The following is a 16,266-nucleotide window of genomic DNA, read 5'->3' on the forward strand; positions in this document are numbered from 1 at the left end:
TTTTAGTGAAGCAGCACTAGATAAAGGTGGTAATCCGTTCTGTAACAAGGAGGCACATTACACACACACATTACACAAGGAGGCACATTACACACACACTCTAAGGGCTCCTTCGTCGTCAGATGACTGAAAAATTGTTAAGTAGGACGTTAAACCCTAAGCACTCACTCACTGGCTCACACAACTTTTCTAAGCAGAAAATTCTAAATAACAAATGCTAAATGACAATCACAACAGAGAACAGAATATATGACACCATTGAGGTCATCCTGAGGAAGAGACTGAACATGACAGCATTGGGGACATCCTGAATCTATGAGTCGAAACAGACATTTGTATACCAGCCATCAACCAATATGAACGATCCAGGTTAACGATGACAAGACCGGCTCCCAAAACGACGTTTTTATCACAAACCACAGAAGAACTAAGAACGTATATACAGTGCCAAATTAGCAAAAAGATGTTGGAAACGCGCAAGCGGAAACCCACGATCATCCGCACGTTGCTGGCACACCTTCCCACTAACGGTCGGAGAGGAAGCCAGCATGAGCTGGACTTGAACTCACAGCGACCGCATTGGTGAGAGGTTCCTGGGTCATTGCGCTGCCCTGGCTAGCTAAACATTTGAGCCACGGAGCCTCCCCCCCCCCCTACCCCCCCCCCCCCCCCCCCCACCCCCCCCCCCCCCCACCCACCCCCACTCGTATCAGTGCAATGGCTCGGGTGGGACAGCTTTCTTATTGGTTTCCGAAAGTAGTCTCAGTGAAGCAGCACTGGATAAAGGAGCGGTGGAAATCCGGAAGACAAGGAGGTACATTACATGCACTAAAGCACTCCTTCGTCATATGACTGAAAAATTGTTAAGTGTGACGTTAAACCCAAAGCCTTCCCATTCCCCTCACTCACTAACCAATCGTCAACCATATAGCACTGAGGATCTGTCGTCAACCATATAGCACTGAGGATCTGTCGTCAACCATATAGCACTGAGGATCTGTCGTCAACTATATACACCCTTGAGGATCTGTCGTCCACCATATACCACTGAGGATCTGTCGTCAACCATATAGGACTGAGGATCTGTCGTCAACCATACACCACTGAGGATCTGTCGTCAACCATACACCACTGAGGATCTGTCGTCAACCATATACCACTGAGGATCTGTCGTCAACCATATACCACTGAGGATCTGTCGTCAACCATATACCACTGAGGATCTGTCGTCAAGCCATACACCACTGAGGATCTTTCAAACGTCCGGCAGTAGGACTTTGACCCCATTTTATTGACGTCAAAAGTTCATTCATCATTTTGACGTCACAAGAAAGACAGAACGACGTTATAGTAGAAACTGATACATGTACATTGTGGACGTTGCGGAACAATAATTTTTTGAGAATAGATCGAGGTCCTTCACGCTAGAGCCATCTTATGGGATTAAAAAATATGCCGCCTTCCCATTCCTGACACAAGGTACAAACCACAAACTGATAGAGCCCAGAATGTATACAAAAGGTAGGAATTATGGGATGGATTCATGTAAAGACAGGCAGTATTCAGTTGCCACTGCGTGATTAAGCGAAAATAACGATTCGTAGTTCGGTGCATTGGCGCGTAATTTAAATCTATATGTCCAAATATCGTATACCATGTTAGATCATAGGTTGTCTTTATTTAAAAAAAAACGAACCTCATGTAGGTGCTCTTTTATTGCGACTCTTCAGAGATCCAGCCTTGCCATCTTTCACAAAACATGCATATAAAATGCAATATCTGCATAACCCAAGGTTAAGCGAAATTAAGCACGATTAATGCGACATCCTGGACACTCCTCTCAATAATACTCACAATAAAATTATACTCATTGCACAAGTGAATACACTTAAGATGAGGGCATCTGATGGAATATCCTTGACGCACTTCCATTAGCTGCGTGCACTATGCATTCGCTCAAAAAGCCATTGAGTATTGTTTGGTACACAGGTGGTCGTGTAGCCCGCGATGTAAACAAGATGTGTAGCAAGATGAGGCAGACAATTTCTTACACATTGAAAGTGCGGGTGCATAAAGATGGTACGTACAAGGTACACAAGTTCCTGTGCAAATTTGATACAATTAATGTGTACCTGTGATATACATATTTTGTGTATCTTTTATACACTAATGCTTTCAGAAAATAATATTTTGTTTATTTATTCATTCCATTGTTGTTCTACGCTGTACCCAAGAATATTTTACTTATACGATGGCGGTCAGTATTATTTGGTGGGAAGAAACCGGACAGAGCCCGCGGGGGAACCTCCGATCGTCTGCAGGTTGCTGGAAGACATTCCCACGTAAGACCAGGGAGGATGGAGAGGAAAGCAGCATGCAATGCCATTGGACTTGAAGTCAGTGGATGAGAGGCTTCTGGGTCATTGTGCCGCGCTGGCAGGCTAAGCACCTTGACCAAGGACGCCCACCATAGAGAGCAATAGGCGGAATATATATGTATATAATGGCGCATCTATACTTACGTCAGGTGTATGCACCTGGTGAACATACAGATATACCGGATACAAGATATAAAGCCTATCTGCGTCAAGACTTGTGGGTCAGTAAAATACCGTTGTGCCCAAAGTTAGGACATACCATGCGGTGCTGGCTATGCATAAAGAAACACAAATGTTACTTTAATTTTCACCGAACCTTACGAAAGAAGTGCGTGGAAAACTAATAAATTTCGCACCAAAATCTCTATTGTGTGTACAGTACAAAATATTTGGGATTATATATGGCGCATCGTATAACAAATGTGCGTGGAAAATTACTTTTAACCTTTATTTTCTACATCTCGGCAATGACGCAGGCCTGTGGATGTTTTGCTAGTATTTATAGGCTTTTGTATGAATGAATAGGAGCTACTGGACGAGGCTCATTGTTGGTGCTTACAGCCCTGACGCGCGGGTAAAGCTTAATATTGGCCTACATGGACGAAAATATAGGGACGCATGCGCAGCTGGACAGAAATGTACATGTAGGTTGTAAGCGGTAAAGTACATTCTCGTGTCAGCACGCTATGGTATGTACCATGGGACACAATTCATGCCGAGGTTCATGGCTCAGTTATTACCCACCGGGAGCTATTTTTAACCAGAGGATAAATTTAATTGTATTTACCTACCCTTCAATATTGTTTACTTCATTGTGCATACTTATATAGTAGAATAACAATATAATTAAGGCATATCTGCACCTAAGTGTTTGACACAAGTGCCTAATTATAAATGATCTCATATTATATTGTTATCTTTTTTCTGTTATTTTAAGAAAACTGTCAACAAGCGCACGGATTTTTTCGGTCGATTGAATTCTGGAGTAGTATTTTTTTTTAATATTAGCCAAGTTAAGTTATATGTACACAAGGACTACACGAGGCGAGCTACATCGGTGCCTCCGCAAAATGGACAACTTCATACTCCGCATGTACAGAACCCAGAACTGTAAACGGGTCTCAGGATGGCTCACATTTTCGTGTAATTTCACATCTTCCGTTTGTATGACCCAAGAGCCTCCCACCAATAAGGTCGATGTGAGTTCAAGTCCAGTTCATACTGGCTTCCTCTCCGGTCGCACGTGGGAAGGTATGTCAGCTGCGAATGGTCTTGGGTTTCCCTCGGGGTCTGCCCGGTTTCCTCCCACCATAATGCTGACCGCCGTCGTATAAGTGAAATATTCTTAAGTACGCAGTAAAACACCAATCAAATAAATAAATACAACTCCCTAATACACTGTTCTCTCGGTATTGCTTTGAATGCGACAGATTTCGAGTAAGATGGATTTGGGTGATCACTAGCCTTCAATAAGTTTTCCATTCGGTCGTGGTCGAGTGAATTCACGTGAAAAAAAAAACATTTTTTTAGAGCACCCGCAATGAGGTAAGGTGTACGGGGATCAAACCCGGGTCATATCATTCAAAGAGTTTTAAAATTGGCTTGTTTCTGTCTTGCTTGGCGCTCAGCACTGATAGGTACTCAGGTTAAAACAAGGAAATGGGATGGGTTGGCCTGGTGACCCTATAATGTGAGTGATTGAGTGCTTGGGGTTTAACATCGTACTTAATAATTTTTCTGTCATATGACGACGATGGAATCCTTAGGTTGCATGTAATGTGCCTCCTTGTTCCAGGGTGGACTTCCACCGCTCTTTTATCCAGTGCTGCTTCAATGAGACGCCTTACCGAAGGCAAGTAAGTCGCCCCGCCCTAGCTATTATACTGATACGGGTCAACCAGTCGTTGCACTATCCCCTTCACGCTGAACGCCAAGCGAGGAAGTTACAACTTCCTCTTTTAAGGTCTTAGGTGTTACTCGACCCAAGATTGACCCTGGATCTACCGCTCTGTATAATGTGACTGGGTGGGGTGTTATGTCTGGTGTCCTCGGCCATATACTTTAGTGGCGACAAGACTTACTCCTCGTCATAATTGTTAAGAGCAACGTAAAACCCAAAGCATACATACATACAAAATATTGTTTAAGTTACACAAACCAAACGGTACAATGCATCACAATGTAAGCGAAGCTTTTATATCCATTTGATAGATCTGATTTGTAGACTGTAGATAAGGTAAGAGAATGAAAATGTTATATTTTAGTGAGTGGGCTTCCGTATCCAATTTCAGGAAAACACAAGTTAAAGGTGTCGCAAAACATTTGTATGAAATGACGCGCATGGAAAAAACCAGGATCGCTTAAAATAAAAATTTTACGTGCAGATACACTCAAAAAATTAATCTTAATTTTAATAGAAAGTCTGGGTGATGTAAGAATGTATTCTTTTATCAGAACACAATATTCTGTCATGTTCAGCATGATATTGTCTTGGGTTATTAGAACTTTTATATTGGAGTAATACAATATGTGTGTTACATTTAACAGAATCATCAGCTGTTATTTTTACAGTGTACCTTCTTGTTCGTGTGTATTAGTAGGCTTACCAGCATGATACTTGCTTCTGACGTGCATTGTCAGGACTATATAGCGGTTAAAGCTCAAATATAGAAAGCTATATGATTTGCTCCTGTGACTTCGCTGACGTATGGTGCTGAAAAGACTCAATGTAGATTATATCCTATACGCATTTCCACACGATTTCAACACTTCACTGCAAGCGTTTTAGGGCCTATAACACATGTATATATCATGACTATATAGGCATAGCCTATATAGTGTACGACAATTTGTGTGTTTGGGGGGGGGGGAGGTGAATTGATGTCGTGCAGATTGATGTCACGAAATTGAATTAGCCGAATTTCTAATGTAGTGTAGTGCTTGTAATTGGAAACTGTGGTACGTGGAAGTTTTCTCTCATGAGACGAATATATATGCCGTATATCAGGCGGAAATACCACCATTTACAGGAAAGCAATAGTTATGCTGCTCGTACACACTTCTTCCCGGGAAGCGCGCTTATCTTACTCTGTACCCACGAAGACGAATGTACACTCCCCGCCTACCCCTCGACACTACACACATCCCTACTACATTACTCTTCGTTTGATTTCTGTGGAAACTGTCATTACTGGGAAATAACCCCTATAACGAGCTGTTAATGTAGGCCTTTGTGTCCACGTTAGATATTGATGTCATATCCTATGTCACATAATCTCTATAATCCTGTAATTAAAGCAAGATGACGCCGATGCATTATTCAAGGAAGAAGAAAAAATGGACATCCCGTCACTGTACCAATTGGAAGGAGGAGAGTGAGCGGAGGAAGGGAAATGTGGTGGGGCGCTGGCTTAGAAAATAAAAGTGCAAACTCGCTGCGACCGTCGGCTAGGTCCTTGGCCAATGAGACCGCGTGGCAGAATGGACATGTTGCTTTTCGGGTGAGTCACACAAATGAGATAAAAATGGAATACCGGTACGGGACAAGCAAAAATATACGCTACACACTAACATGATGTTCCTGATGCATATATACAACTCAAGTTCTTGGTTTCATGACGTTTGTGATGTTTGTACCTACATGGAAACGGCAAGTTATTAAACCAAGAATTTATATATATATATATATATATATATATATATATATATATATATATATATATATATATATATATAATCGAAAATTTTACGAAATAGCCAATGTTGCTCACTGAATTTATTTGATTTGGAGTTTCCTACCGTGCTCAAGAGTATTTCACTTATACAACGGTGGCCTGTGTACTGTATATAAATATCCAGTAAGTGTGATTATTGAGATATTTATTTATTTGATTGTTGTTTATCGCCGTATCCAATTTAGAATACCGGCATCTCATTTTATATAGGATGGCAGTCCTTGTCCGGGTAAAGCATACACAGTGGAAATTACTGACAGACTTTCTCACCTGTAATAGCCGGCCTACAGATGCACAACCCTTGAAGACAAAGTGGGCTTAAATAAATGTAAGACTCCACAATGAAACTGCCCCACAATTATCATTAAGACTTTATTTTTAACCGTGTTTAGTAAATTTTATACAAAAAAACCCCAAACAAACAACAACAGAAGACTCACTTTGCAATCAGTGAATTATGTAAGAAAAGAGTTGATTTAACTTAAAAATAAGACATGAATGAGAAAATTTGGTTTGATTAGCTGATATAGGCTGCTTCTTTTGATGGTCTGAACTACAAGCTATATAGGCCTAGGCTCCTATGTAACACCAGAATTCTGTAACACTTTACAGTTTATAACTGCTGTTAAGTTAATAGTTAGAAAAATAAATAAATAAATAAAATAGGTATATACACTGTCAAAGCTATCCCAAAAATCTTGATCTCTTTAACTGGCATCTAGCATTGCCGTGAATTTAGATAGGCCAGTTTATTTAAAATGAGTGAAATAATATGAAGCCGGACTCCAAGCGTGTATGCGCAAGCCACTCTTCAGATTTGAAGGTAAATTTATACCTCAGCAACATGGCGGCGTCCAGGGCGATGTCTTCGTTTTCTGCATCAACTAGTTTTGGCGGTGGAAATGTTTTGGTAAGAAGGTCTTAAAACACAGGCTTTGTATAAGCGTTCGATTTTCTGGGCTGACCGCAGATGGCGTAACTTGGGTGTAAATTAGCGTCGAAAGACTTCAACACCTTCTCTTAACGTCCTCCTAACGGCCTACGAGTCTCGAAGCTTACAACGTAAATTTCGTACTCAACGAAGGTCCAGGCCGATCGCCTTTGTTATCAAACAAGTTTCGCGAAAATAAAAGTCACCAACCTAAACACCTGCTTTCTGCACTCACGGCACCGCCACCATACGTCCGAACTTCCCCAAGTCTGCGCTAACGGCACACAAACTTTCCTGCACTAAAAATACAAGCTCTTTGTTAAGCCATTTTGGGTTGAATTAAGAAGATTGAAGTTGTTCTTGCAGACAAGAAAGGAAATATAATAGTTTACTCGAAGATTTCAATACCTAAACTCAGTTACATTTCATACCCAGAAGTAGGTCAGGTGACACTTCAAAATGACTGTCAGTGGCAAGGCATTCAGTAGTTCAAAGTTCTTGCAGTTAGCTTGACCACAAGGCAGTGAGTTAATTAATTTCATCGGTGAGAATAATAAATTAAGAGGATAATATTAGAGATTCCACCAGAAAATTAAATATAAATGAGCAGAGAAAGTGTGTTAGATCGCCATAAATGGGAAGATGAGAGTTTGAAATCCATGCCATGTTTTTTTTAGAGCCAGTGATGGACTCAGTCTTACAGTTCATGTCAGAATTTTGAATTTAGATGGACTACCATCCTCTCCATCAGATGGCTATGCCAGATGTCACATTATCAATGTATTACCACACTGAGCTGGTCAGCTTCATACATTCCTGGTATGATTCAGGATAAACTGGAAGTTACACCTTATATTAGCATCATAATATGTTAATTATTACCCTGACCTGATAGATTTATGCATCGCTAAACAACTAATCACAGGGTGCTGGCGCCTGAACCTTCAGTTTTATGCTGTAGTCAACAGGTAGAGTAACTAAATTTGTGAGTTTCTGCTTTCTAGCAATTCTGCTATGTTTGGACTTATATAGCAGTTCCCAATAGCTTAAACAATGACATTTGCATATTCAGAAAGCTCACCATGTTCCTGGCTAGAATCCCCAGGTCACATAGCAGCAGGAATAGAAGGGACATTTGAAAATCAAATCTATAAAAGAAAGTCGACTTGTGCTTATCTAGTAAATTATTGCATAACCTTTTGTCAGCCACCAAACAAATCAATTAACTTGTATTTCTTCCAGGCACGATTACAGACTGTGTTCAATGTTCCATTGCCGGCTAGACTGTATGAAGCCGAGGTCTTTATCAAAACCACCAGTACAAAGGTATGGATGAACTTGCACAAACATGAATTATGTGTATGATTCAACACTGACTGTATATGTCTCTCAGTGGTGTGACATTTTCTCAGATCAGGCTTCTGCCCACAGGTGCATGTAAATACAAAGCATGGGAGACATTTCAATAGCCTTTGACCAAACTTTGAATAATCCTTATTTTCCCCTCTATTTCTTTGTTTATTTGATTTGTCTTTTACGCCATGCTCAAGAAGATTTCACTTGTACAAAGACAGTCAGCATTATGAATAGATTAGAGGTTACAGGAAACTGGGCAGAGTCTGGGGGAAACTCGCGACCATTCGCAGGTTGCTGGCAGATGTATTTTCCCTCAAAGTTACACTCTTTCAATGCCATCCATGAAATTTACAAGTGTAAAACTTGTTACATGTTTTTTAGGTACTTTCAACATAAATTTTGTGACAAAATCCATGGCAGATTACATCCCACTGAGCAATTGCCATTATTAATAGCTAATTATTCATTTATACTTGAAGATTTATCTGTTTTAACAGGAGTTGAGAAATGTCTTGCCAATGTTGTTGGAGAACATCTTTGGTTTTGGCAATGAGCCAGGCTGGGGTTTGGAGAGACTGACCATGTCGTACCACCGGCAGGAGTTTGAGTATGGGAGACGTTTCTTCTCACCCGAAGGCTCTCTACTGAAGGCCATCTATGCTTTACAGTCTGATCCCTACCTTACCTATGAATTCCCTCTCTCTTGTCTCCCGGTGAGTTATGAGACATTTTGTTCATATTTCATATCTGCCACACTTTTTAGTAAAGCTTTTACTAGTACTTATTTGTCTGTGTGTCTGTCTGTTAACAACTTAACAGGAAAAGTTATGCATAGATTTGGATAAAAGGCAGTGGACAGGTTGTCTTTGGGCTATTAAAAGGACCAGTCAGTTACATTTTTGGCCGTGATCCTGGTCAGATTCAAACAATTCTTTATCATACCACATCATAACACACAAATGTGGGTTTTTTCTTTTATGTTGTAATATGTGTAGTGCCAAACACAGTTTTGTCCCAGTGTTCCAACTCATGCGATTTTGTACAATTCAATATTGCAGGCGTTGTTCACTGGGAAAATGCATCTCATCAAGTCTCTGAGACATTGATTTATATTTATATCTAATTTTACACCATATGTTTGTGTTGACTTTTGAATTTGAAAATATATTAGGCTGTTGCTGGCTACTATCTACTGGTCCCTGGTCAGCAAGGTTGCAGGTTGAAAACCCTGTTTGCACTGCAGTTTTATTGAACCTAAAGCAAAGACTGGTTGCTTTAGGTTCGATTTGTCCTCCAACAACAGTATTGTAATGAGGGAGACTTGTATACATACATATAAAAGTTGTATTGTGGATTGTTTCAGAGCCCAACAAGGCATTCCCTAGAGCAGGGTGGTCTCCCTTTGTTCCTGGTGAACAAGCTGCAGTCCTCTAACATGGGCCGTTCTGTCCTCAGTCTGGGTATCCTTACACACTTCTTTTTCCGTGGCTAAAACAAGTGTCAGCCCTCTAGACAATTCAAACTTGGCATATAAGCATCTAACCTCTAAGGCTCTACTGTGTGGACCCAGATTAGGTTCTTTTCCTTACAGAAATAATTTCATCCTTAATGAGGGCTATGACCCAAATGTGTTTCATGTTTTGACAATGACGCCTGCAATGCTGTAGTTGCAGTAGTTAAAGATTTGAAAAATACTTCCAGGTAAAGTTGGTATAGAAACTATGTACAGATTATAGTGTATTACATGTATAAATGAAATCCATTGTGGGATGGAAGTGAACTCTTGTATTATTTGACTGGTGTTTCTTGCTTTATGTTAGATTGTTTATAATACTGAGCTAAGCAGTCCCTCTTAAGCAAAGACAAATGACATGAATGACATTTGAACATAAATGAAATGACATGAATGACATTTGAACGTGTGATGGTCCTAGCCAGCAGACTGCATTATTAGCGATACCTCCTCACTATGGGTGGGTAGTCCACACATCCGTGTTGCATGTATATTCATTTCTTAATATTCTCACACACACTTTGTAACTTTCCTTAGCTAACGTTCAGGTGCGTTCGAGTTTTATCTGTTTCACTTTGCCTTCTTTCTGGTGAACAATCAGTGGCAGAAGCCCTCTGTGAGCTGGAACAACCTGATGGACTTTCTGTACCCAGTCCTCGTTGAGGACTACCTCCATTATTATCTCCCTTTAGAGAAGTCAGCATTGACCAGCAGGTGCCCCATCCCTGCTCCTGTCAGATCACCAGTTGTCTCCCCTGTCTCTGTGGCGTCTGGGTAAAGTGTCTGGTTATCAAGAAGAAGTTTCCTGGAAACCTGTACTGAATTTTCTGTGCAATTTGCTTTACGTGAAAAATATCCCTGTAGAGACGTATCAATGATCTAGTCTGAGACCCCATCATGTGGCAATTTTCCCTTGATGTTGTTTGATCAGAAAAAAGCACAATGTTATTTTTAGCTATATATCAGAGTTGGGTGACATGATTTGTTTTTGTGTAACAGAATGTACAGAGTCACTTTTTTTCAAAAATTTCAGTTTTCTGTCCATTAGGAGAAATGCAATTTTATCAAAATGTACTGGTATTAGCTCCCCATAACATCTTTGTGTGGACTTGATGTTTTCAGGCCTGTGCCAGGGTTTTCCCCTCCCATGTCACATTATAGCCCCAAATCTCCACGTAGCAGCCTGCTTCGACCTTCTCTTAACTCCTCACTCCACCAGCAAAGTTTTTCTGACCAGCCAGTTATAGACCAGGGAGAGACAGAGGTGTGGAGGTGTCACACTGTGGTACAGGTGAGTGCTATGCGATAATCACCTCTGTGTATAAGATAATATTGTTATTATTATTATTATATATATATATATATAGTTATAGACCAGGGAGAGACAGAGGTGTGGAGGTGTCACACTGTGGTACAGGTGAGTGCTATGCTATAATCACCTCTGTGTATAAGATAATATTGTTATTATTATTATTATTATTATTATTATTATTATATATATATATATATATATATATATATATATATATATATATATATATGATAGACCTGTCTCAGGTAGAGAGACAGAGGTATAGAAATGTCACACTGTTGTACAGGTGAGACCTAAACTATGCTCACCTCTCTGTACAAGGCAATTCTGTTATTGTATTTATACATATATGATAGACCGTGTAGAGGGGTAGAGGTGTGGACGTGTCACACTATTGTTCAGGTGAGTCCTAAACTATAGTCACCTTTCTGTACAAGAAAATACTGTGGTTGTTAATATATGATAGACCAGAGAGGGCTTCTGTGGCTGATGTGGTTAGCGTGCCAGTGCAGCGCAGTGACCCAGGGGCCTCTTGCTGTGAGCTCAAGTGGATTCCCCAGGGTTGTGGGTTTTCCCTGGACTCTGCTCAGTTACCTCCCGCCATAATGCTGGCTGTCATCGTATAAGTGAAATATTCTTGAGTATGTAAAACACCAGTTATGTAAATAAATCAAATAAATGATAGACCAGGGAGTATCAGAGGTGTGGAGATGTCACTGTTTGAATCCAGTTGCCTCTGCGTCAGTGAAAGGTTTTCTTTTAAATTACCTGATACTAGAGGGTAATACCTGCCAGGTATTTTTGATAGTGTCCTATGCTATAGTCAATCTGACGTCAATCATGTATGTTCTTGACTGTGGTGTTAAGTCTAATTAAATCAAATAGAGAAAGCTAATGCGTGGTCTTCTCCAGAGATGTATGCTTTGGTAGAATTGTGAAGACCTATCCATTTGATTAACTAATGTACGTGTTGTGATCTGTGGAGGCATATCAGATAAGTTCATTTGTGTGTCTGTGTACAGGTTTTCACAGAGTTTTGGTTAAATCAAAATTCCCTGGAAGAGGACAGACATGGGATCCTGCAGTCATCTAATGTGAGTATGAAGGGGAAGTTTAACAAAGGCGACAGTCATAAGATGTCAGTGGTAAACAAGTCGTCAAGTACTGTCATAGGACAGATCAAATTTAAGCAGAAAGTTTAAACGCACGAGGTGCAGTCTGCTCCAAGCGTACATAGCAGTGGCACAGAAAATATTTCACGTGGAATTTTTAGAATAAGTGTACATATGTATTGTGCATTTTCTCAAGATTTTCAACTTGCACATATGGATACATGGGCAGGTGCGTATAGGCACACTGTATTTCAAACCCTACAGGTTGGGAAGGCAGACTGTTCCCTTTCCCAAAGGAAGGAATGACCCAAGGGCACTGCTTTAATAAATGACAGATCATTGCTAAGGCAGAAGTCTTGGCAGCATTTTTCATAACACCTTTAACATTTATATGGCATCCAAAATATGGATCCTTTATATCAACTTTGATTGGTCCAGATATGACTGAAATGTCTTGAAAACAAGAAACAGCGTTGTCAGTGTTCGCTCATTATTTTGTCAGATTTAATGTTGGAGTATTTATCTACATGGTTTCATTTACCTGATTGACCTGTTATCAGAATGAGTCATTTTTAGCTTTTCTACAGTTTTTTGACCTCGTGTCAAGTCAGCCTAAGAACAACCAATTTTTCTGACAGTTTTAATTTTTTTTACAACGTGTTCCTTTCGATATCGTATAAGTGGCATGTTAGCACTCAGGGAAACAACTTTCAGAGTTAATCAATCTGTATTTGCTGTTTGGGTTTTGTTTTTTTGTTTTTTGTGTTGAAGGGATCACTTCATTTTTTTTTTGTTCCTTTTTGTTTCAGCATTCTCTATCCAGTTTATTTACCATTATATTTTCTGAATAAGTAATTAAATCAGTAATAATTCATGCGGATATTCGCAATAACCACACAGGCAGTAGCACTCCCACCTCTATGTAACCTTCACATAAGGTAATGCAGAATATCAAAATGTCATAACTGATAAACTAACATTTGATTTTATTTGAATGCGTCAGATAGAATGGAGTTGCTGGTCTTTCTGTGGCAAGTTACTGCGACAAATGGCACATAAGGCTTATTTAAAACTGTAGTCAGTTATGTAAGATAATACCAAGCATTTCACAGGGACTTTGGAGTACAATGTTCATAAATATACCTTCTTCCTGATTGATTGGTTATTTTCCAAACAGCCAATGGCAGATGAGGACCCTTTTGCATACCTGTTTGTAAGTACCTGCATGATTGATTGGGAGTTGTGGGGCTGTACTTCTTGCTACCTGTCTCTCCACCCTGACCCTGTGGATTAAGTACGATCTGGGTAAGGGACTGTGATGATACTAATCCAATGTGATCTTGTACAGTACAGCTCATAAGTTGTAGCTTGTCACACATCATGCTTCATGGAATTGGGTTGGAAAAAGTTTAATGCCAAATAAAAACTGGAAATTCAAGTATAGGAATCAAGACCAGTAAGTTGAAAACCTTAAATGAAAATGCCTCCATTTTTCTTTATAGGCTTTTAGTTTCTTTTTCTTTTCCTTGAATTGTTAAAGTACAGTCAAATGTTTTGCTCTTTGAACCATATTGATAGCTCAGGTGTCCTAAAATTTATTTTTGACTTTCGACTTTGACTTTTTTTTTTTCATCATCTGAAAAGTTTTTTGTGCATTTTAATAGTATTACAAGTACATTTAACTGTTTAATTATGTTATGGCTACAAAAAGGATATATTTATTTATCTGCTGTTTGCTTAGTATAGGAGTTAGGAATGTTACACTGAAATGACAGCAGTCAGGTTTGTCGGTGAAGGAAGTGAGCAGAGCTCTAAGAAAACAACAGCACAACCCCTGGTACCTGACAAACCTCCTGACTTAAAGCTGCAGCCTCAGACCTCAGTGGCCAAGGTTCAAGGCTGCAGGGACAATCATTACATGTAGGTCACTCTGTGAGTGAGATCCCCAGAAACAGTTCTCGCATAGATGTGATTGCTCTATCAGATCAGCAAGACTTAAGTTTCGAATTTATTTTGACTGTCAGAAGGTTTACATAGCATGGTTTTCAAAGTGTGCATTCCTTTAACAAAATAAACATATAAATAATTATGTGTGGCTTTATTATGTACTTGTACATAGGCTAGAAAAATCATGGAAGCAACACAAAAGAAATGAAGCATTTTTGCCACGTGTTAGAAACTGACATCTAATCAAAGTAGATGTATATTTGCACAATTACATGTGCATGTACTGTCTATAGTATTTGACCATGTAAAGTGTTGATATGTCCATTAAAATCTTATGTGAAAAGCTGTACGCTGATATACAGGGGTGGCTGCCAGTGAAATATTTGTCTGAGATCGCTGCATATGGCTGTTATGATTGTACATGCATATATCTGTGATCATCGCTCAACTTGCATGTACATGCATATATCTGTGATCATCGCTCAACTTGCATGTACATGCATATATCTGTGATCATCGCTCAACTTGCATGTACATACATATATCTGTGATCATCGCTCAACTTGCATGTACATGCATATATCTGTGATCATCGCTCAACTTGCATGGAATACTGTACGAGTGAAGCAACTATTGCGGCTATGTTAACAACACATCAGGCGGTCACATATTCTCTTTGTAGTCCACATAAGGAGATAACATATCATCTTTGTAGTCCACGTCAGGAGGTCACATATTCTCTTTGTAGTCCACGTCAGGAGGTCACATATTCTCTTTGTAGTCCACATCAGGAGATAACATATCATCTTTGTAGTCCACGACAGGATGTCACATATTCTCTTTGTAGTCCACATCAGGAGATTGTAGTCCACGTCAGGAGTTCACATATTCTCTTTATAGTCCACATCAGGAGGTCACATATTCTCTTTGTAGTCCACATCAGGAGATAACATATCATCTTTGTAGTCCACGTCAGGATGTCACATATTCTCTTTGTAGTCCACATCAGGAGATTGTAGTCCACGTCAGGAGTTCACATATTCTCTTTATAGTCCACATTAGGAGTTCACATATTCTCTTTATAGTCCACGTCAGGAGGTCACATATTCTCTTTGTAGTCCACATCAGGAGATAACATATCATCTTTGTAGTCCACGTCAGGAGATTGTAGTCCACGTCAGGAGGTCACATATTCTCTTTGTAGCCCACATCAGGAGGTCACATATACTCTTTGTAGTCCACGTCAGGAGGTCACATATTCTCTTTGTAGTCCACATCAGGAGATAACATATCATCTTTGTAGTCCACGTCAGGAGATTGTAGTCCACGTCAGGAGGTCACATATTCTCTTTGTAGTCCACATCAGGAGATAACATATCATCTTTGTAGTCCACGTCAGGAGGTCACATATTCTCTTTGTAGTCCACATCAGGAGATAACATATCATCTTTGTAGTCCACATCAGGAGGTCACATCTTCTCTTTGTAGTCCACATCAGGAGATAACATATCATCTTTGTAGTCCACATCAGATAACATATCATCTTTGTAGTCCACATCAGGAGGTCACATATTCTCTTTGTAGTCCACCTCAGGAGATAACATACATTTATCACCATTGTATCTGTGAATACCATCCTGAAGCAGCCATGATATTTCACATATCAGACTCACACATTTTGGACAGTAATTATTATCCCACGCAGTTTGGACAGTAATTATTATCCCACGCAGTTTGGACAGTAATTATTATCCCACACAGTTTGGACAGTAACTATTATCCCATGCAGTTTGGACAGTAACTATTATCCCATGCAGTTTGGACAGTAATTATTATCCCACACAGTTTGGACAGTAATTATTACCCCACACAGTCTGGACAGTAATTATTATCCCATGCAGTTTGGACAGTAATTATTACCCCACACAGTTTGGACAGTAATTATTATCCCACACAGTTTGGACAGTAATTATTATCCCACGC

At 39.8% G+C, this 16,266-nt stretch overlaps 1 protein-coding gene across 4 annotated transcripts in view; it reads left to right on the forward strand.

Moving 5' to 3' along the window:
* The first annotated feature begins 6,974 nt into the window (after positions 1–6,974).
* The window catches only part of LOC135476511 (sphingomyelin phosphodiesterase 4-like), a 35,755-nt gene continuing 26,463 nt past the window's right edge, over positions 6,975–16,266 (forward strand). For 2 of the 4 annotated variants that reach the window (XM_064756549.1, XM_064756551.1), the window contains exons 1-8: positions 6,975–7,022; positions 8,286–8,369; positions 8,897–9,112; positions 9,763–9,859; positions 10,461–10,686; positions 11,035–11,203; positions 12,247–12,318; positions 13,514–13,549. In XM_064756549.1, coding sequence (XP_064612619.1) covers positions 6,975–7,022; positions 8,286–8,369; positions 8,897–9,112; positions 9,763–9,859; positions 10,461–10,686; positions 11,035–11,203; positions 12,247–12,318; positions 13,514–13,549 — 948 coding nt within the window. Of the gene's footprint in view, positions 7,023–7,720; positions 7,863–8,285; positions 8,370–8,896; positions 9,113–9,762; positions 9,860–10,460; positions 10,687–11,034; positions 11,204–12,246; positions 12,319–13,513; positions 13,550–16,266 lie in introns of all 4 variants that reach the window. The other 2 variants (XM_064756553.1, XM_064756550.1) reach the window with 2 other exon arrangements.

Source organism: Liolophura sinensis, chromosome 10 (assembly GCF_032854445.1).
Source record: "Liolophura sinensis isolate JHLJ2023 chromosome 10, CUHK_Ljap_v2, whole genome shotgun sequence".
Classification (NCBI taxonomy): domain Eukaryota; kingdom Metazoa; phylum Mollusca; class Polyplacophora; order Chitonida; family Chitonidae; genus Liolophura; species Liolophura sinensis.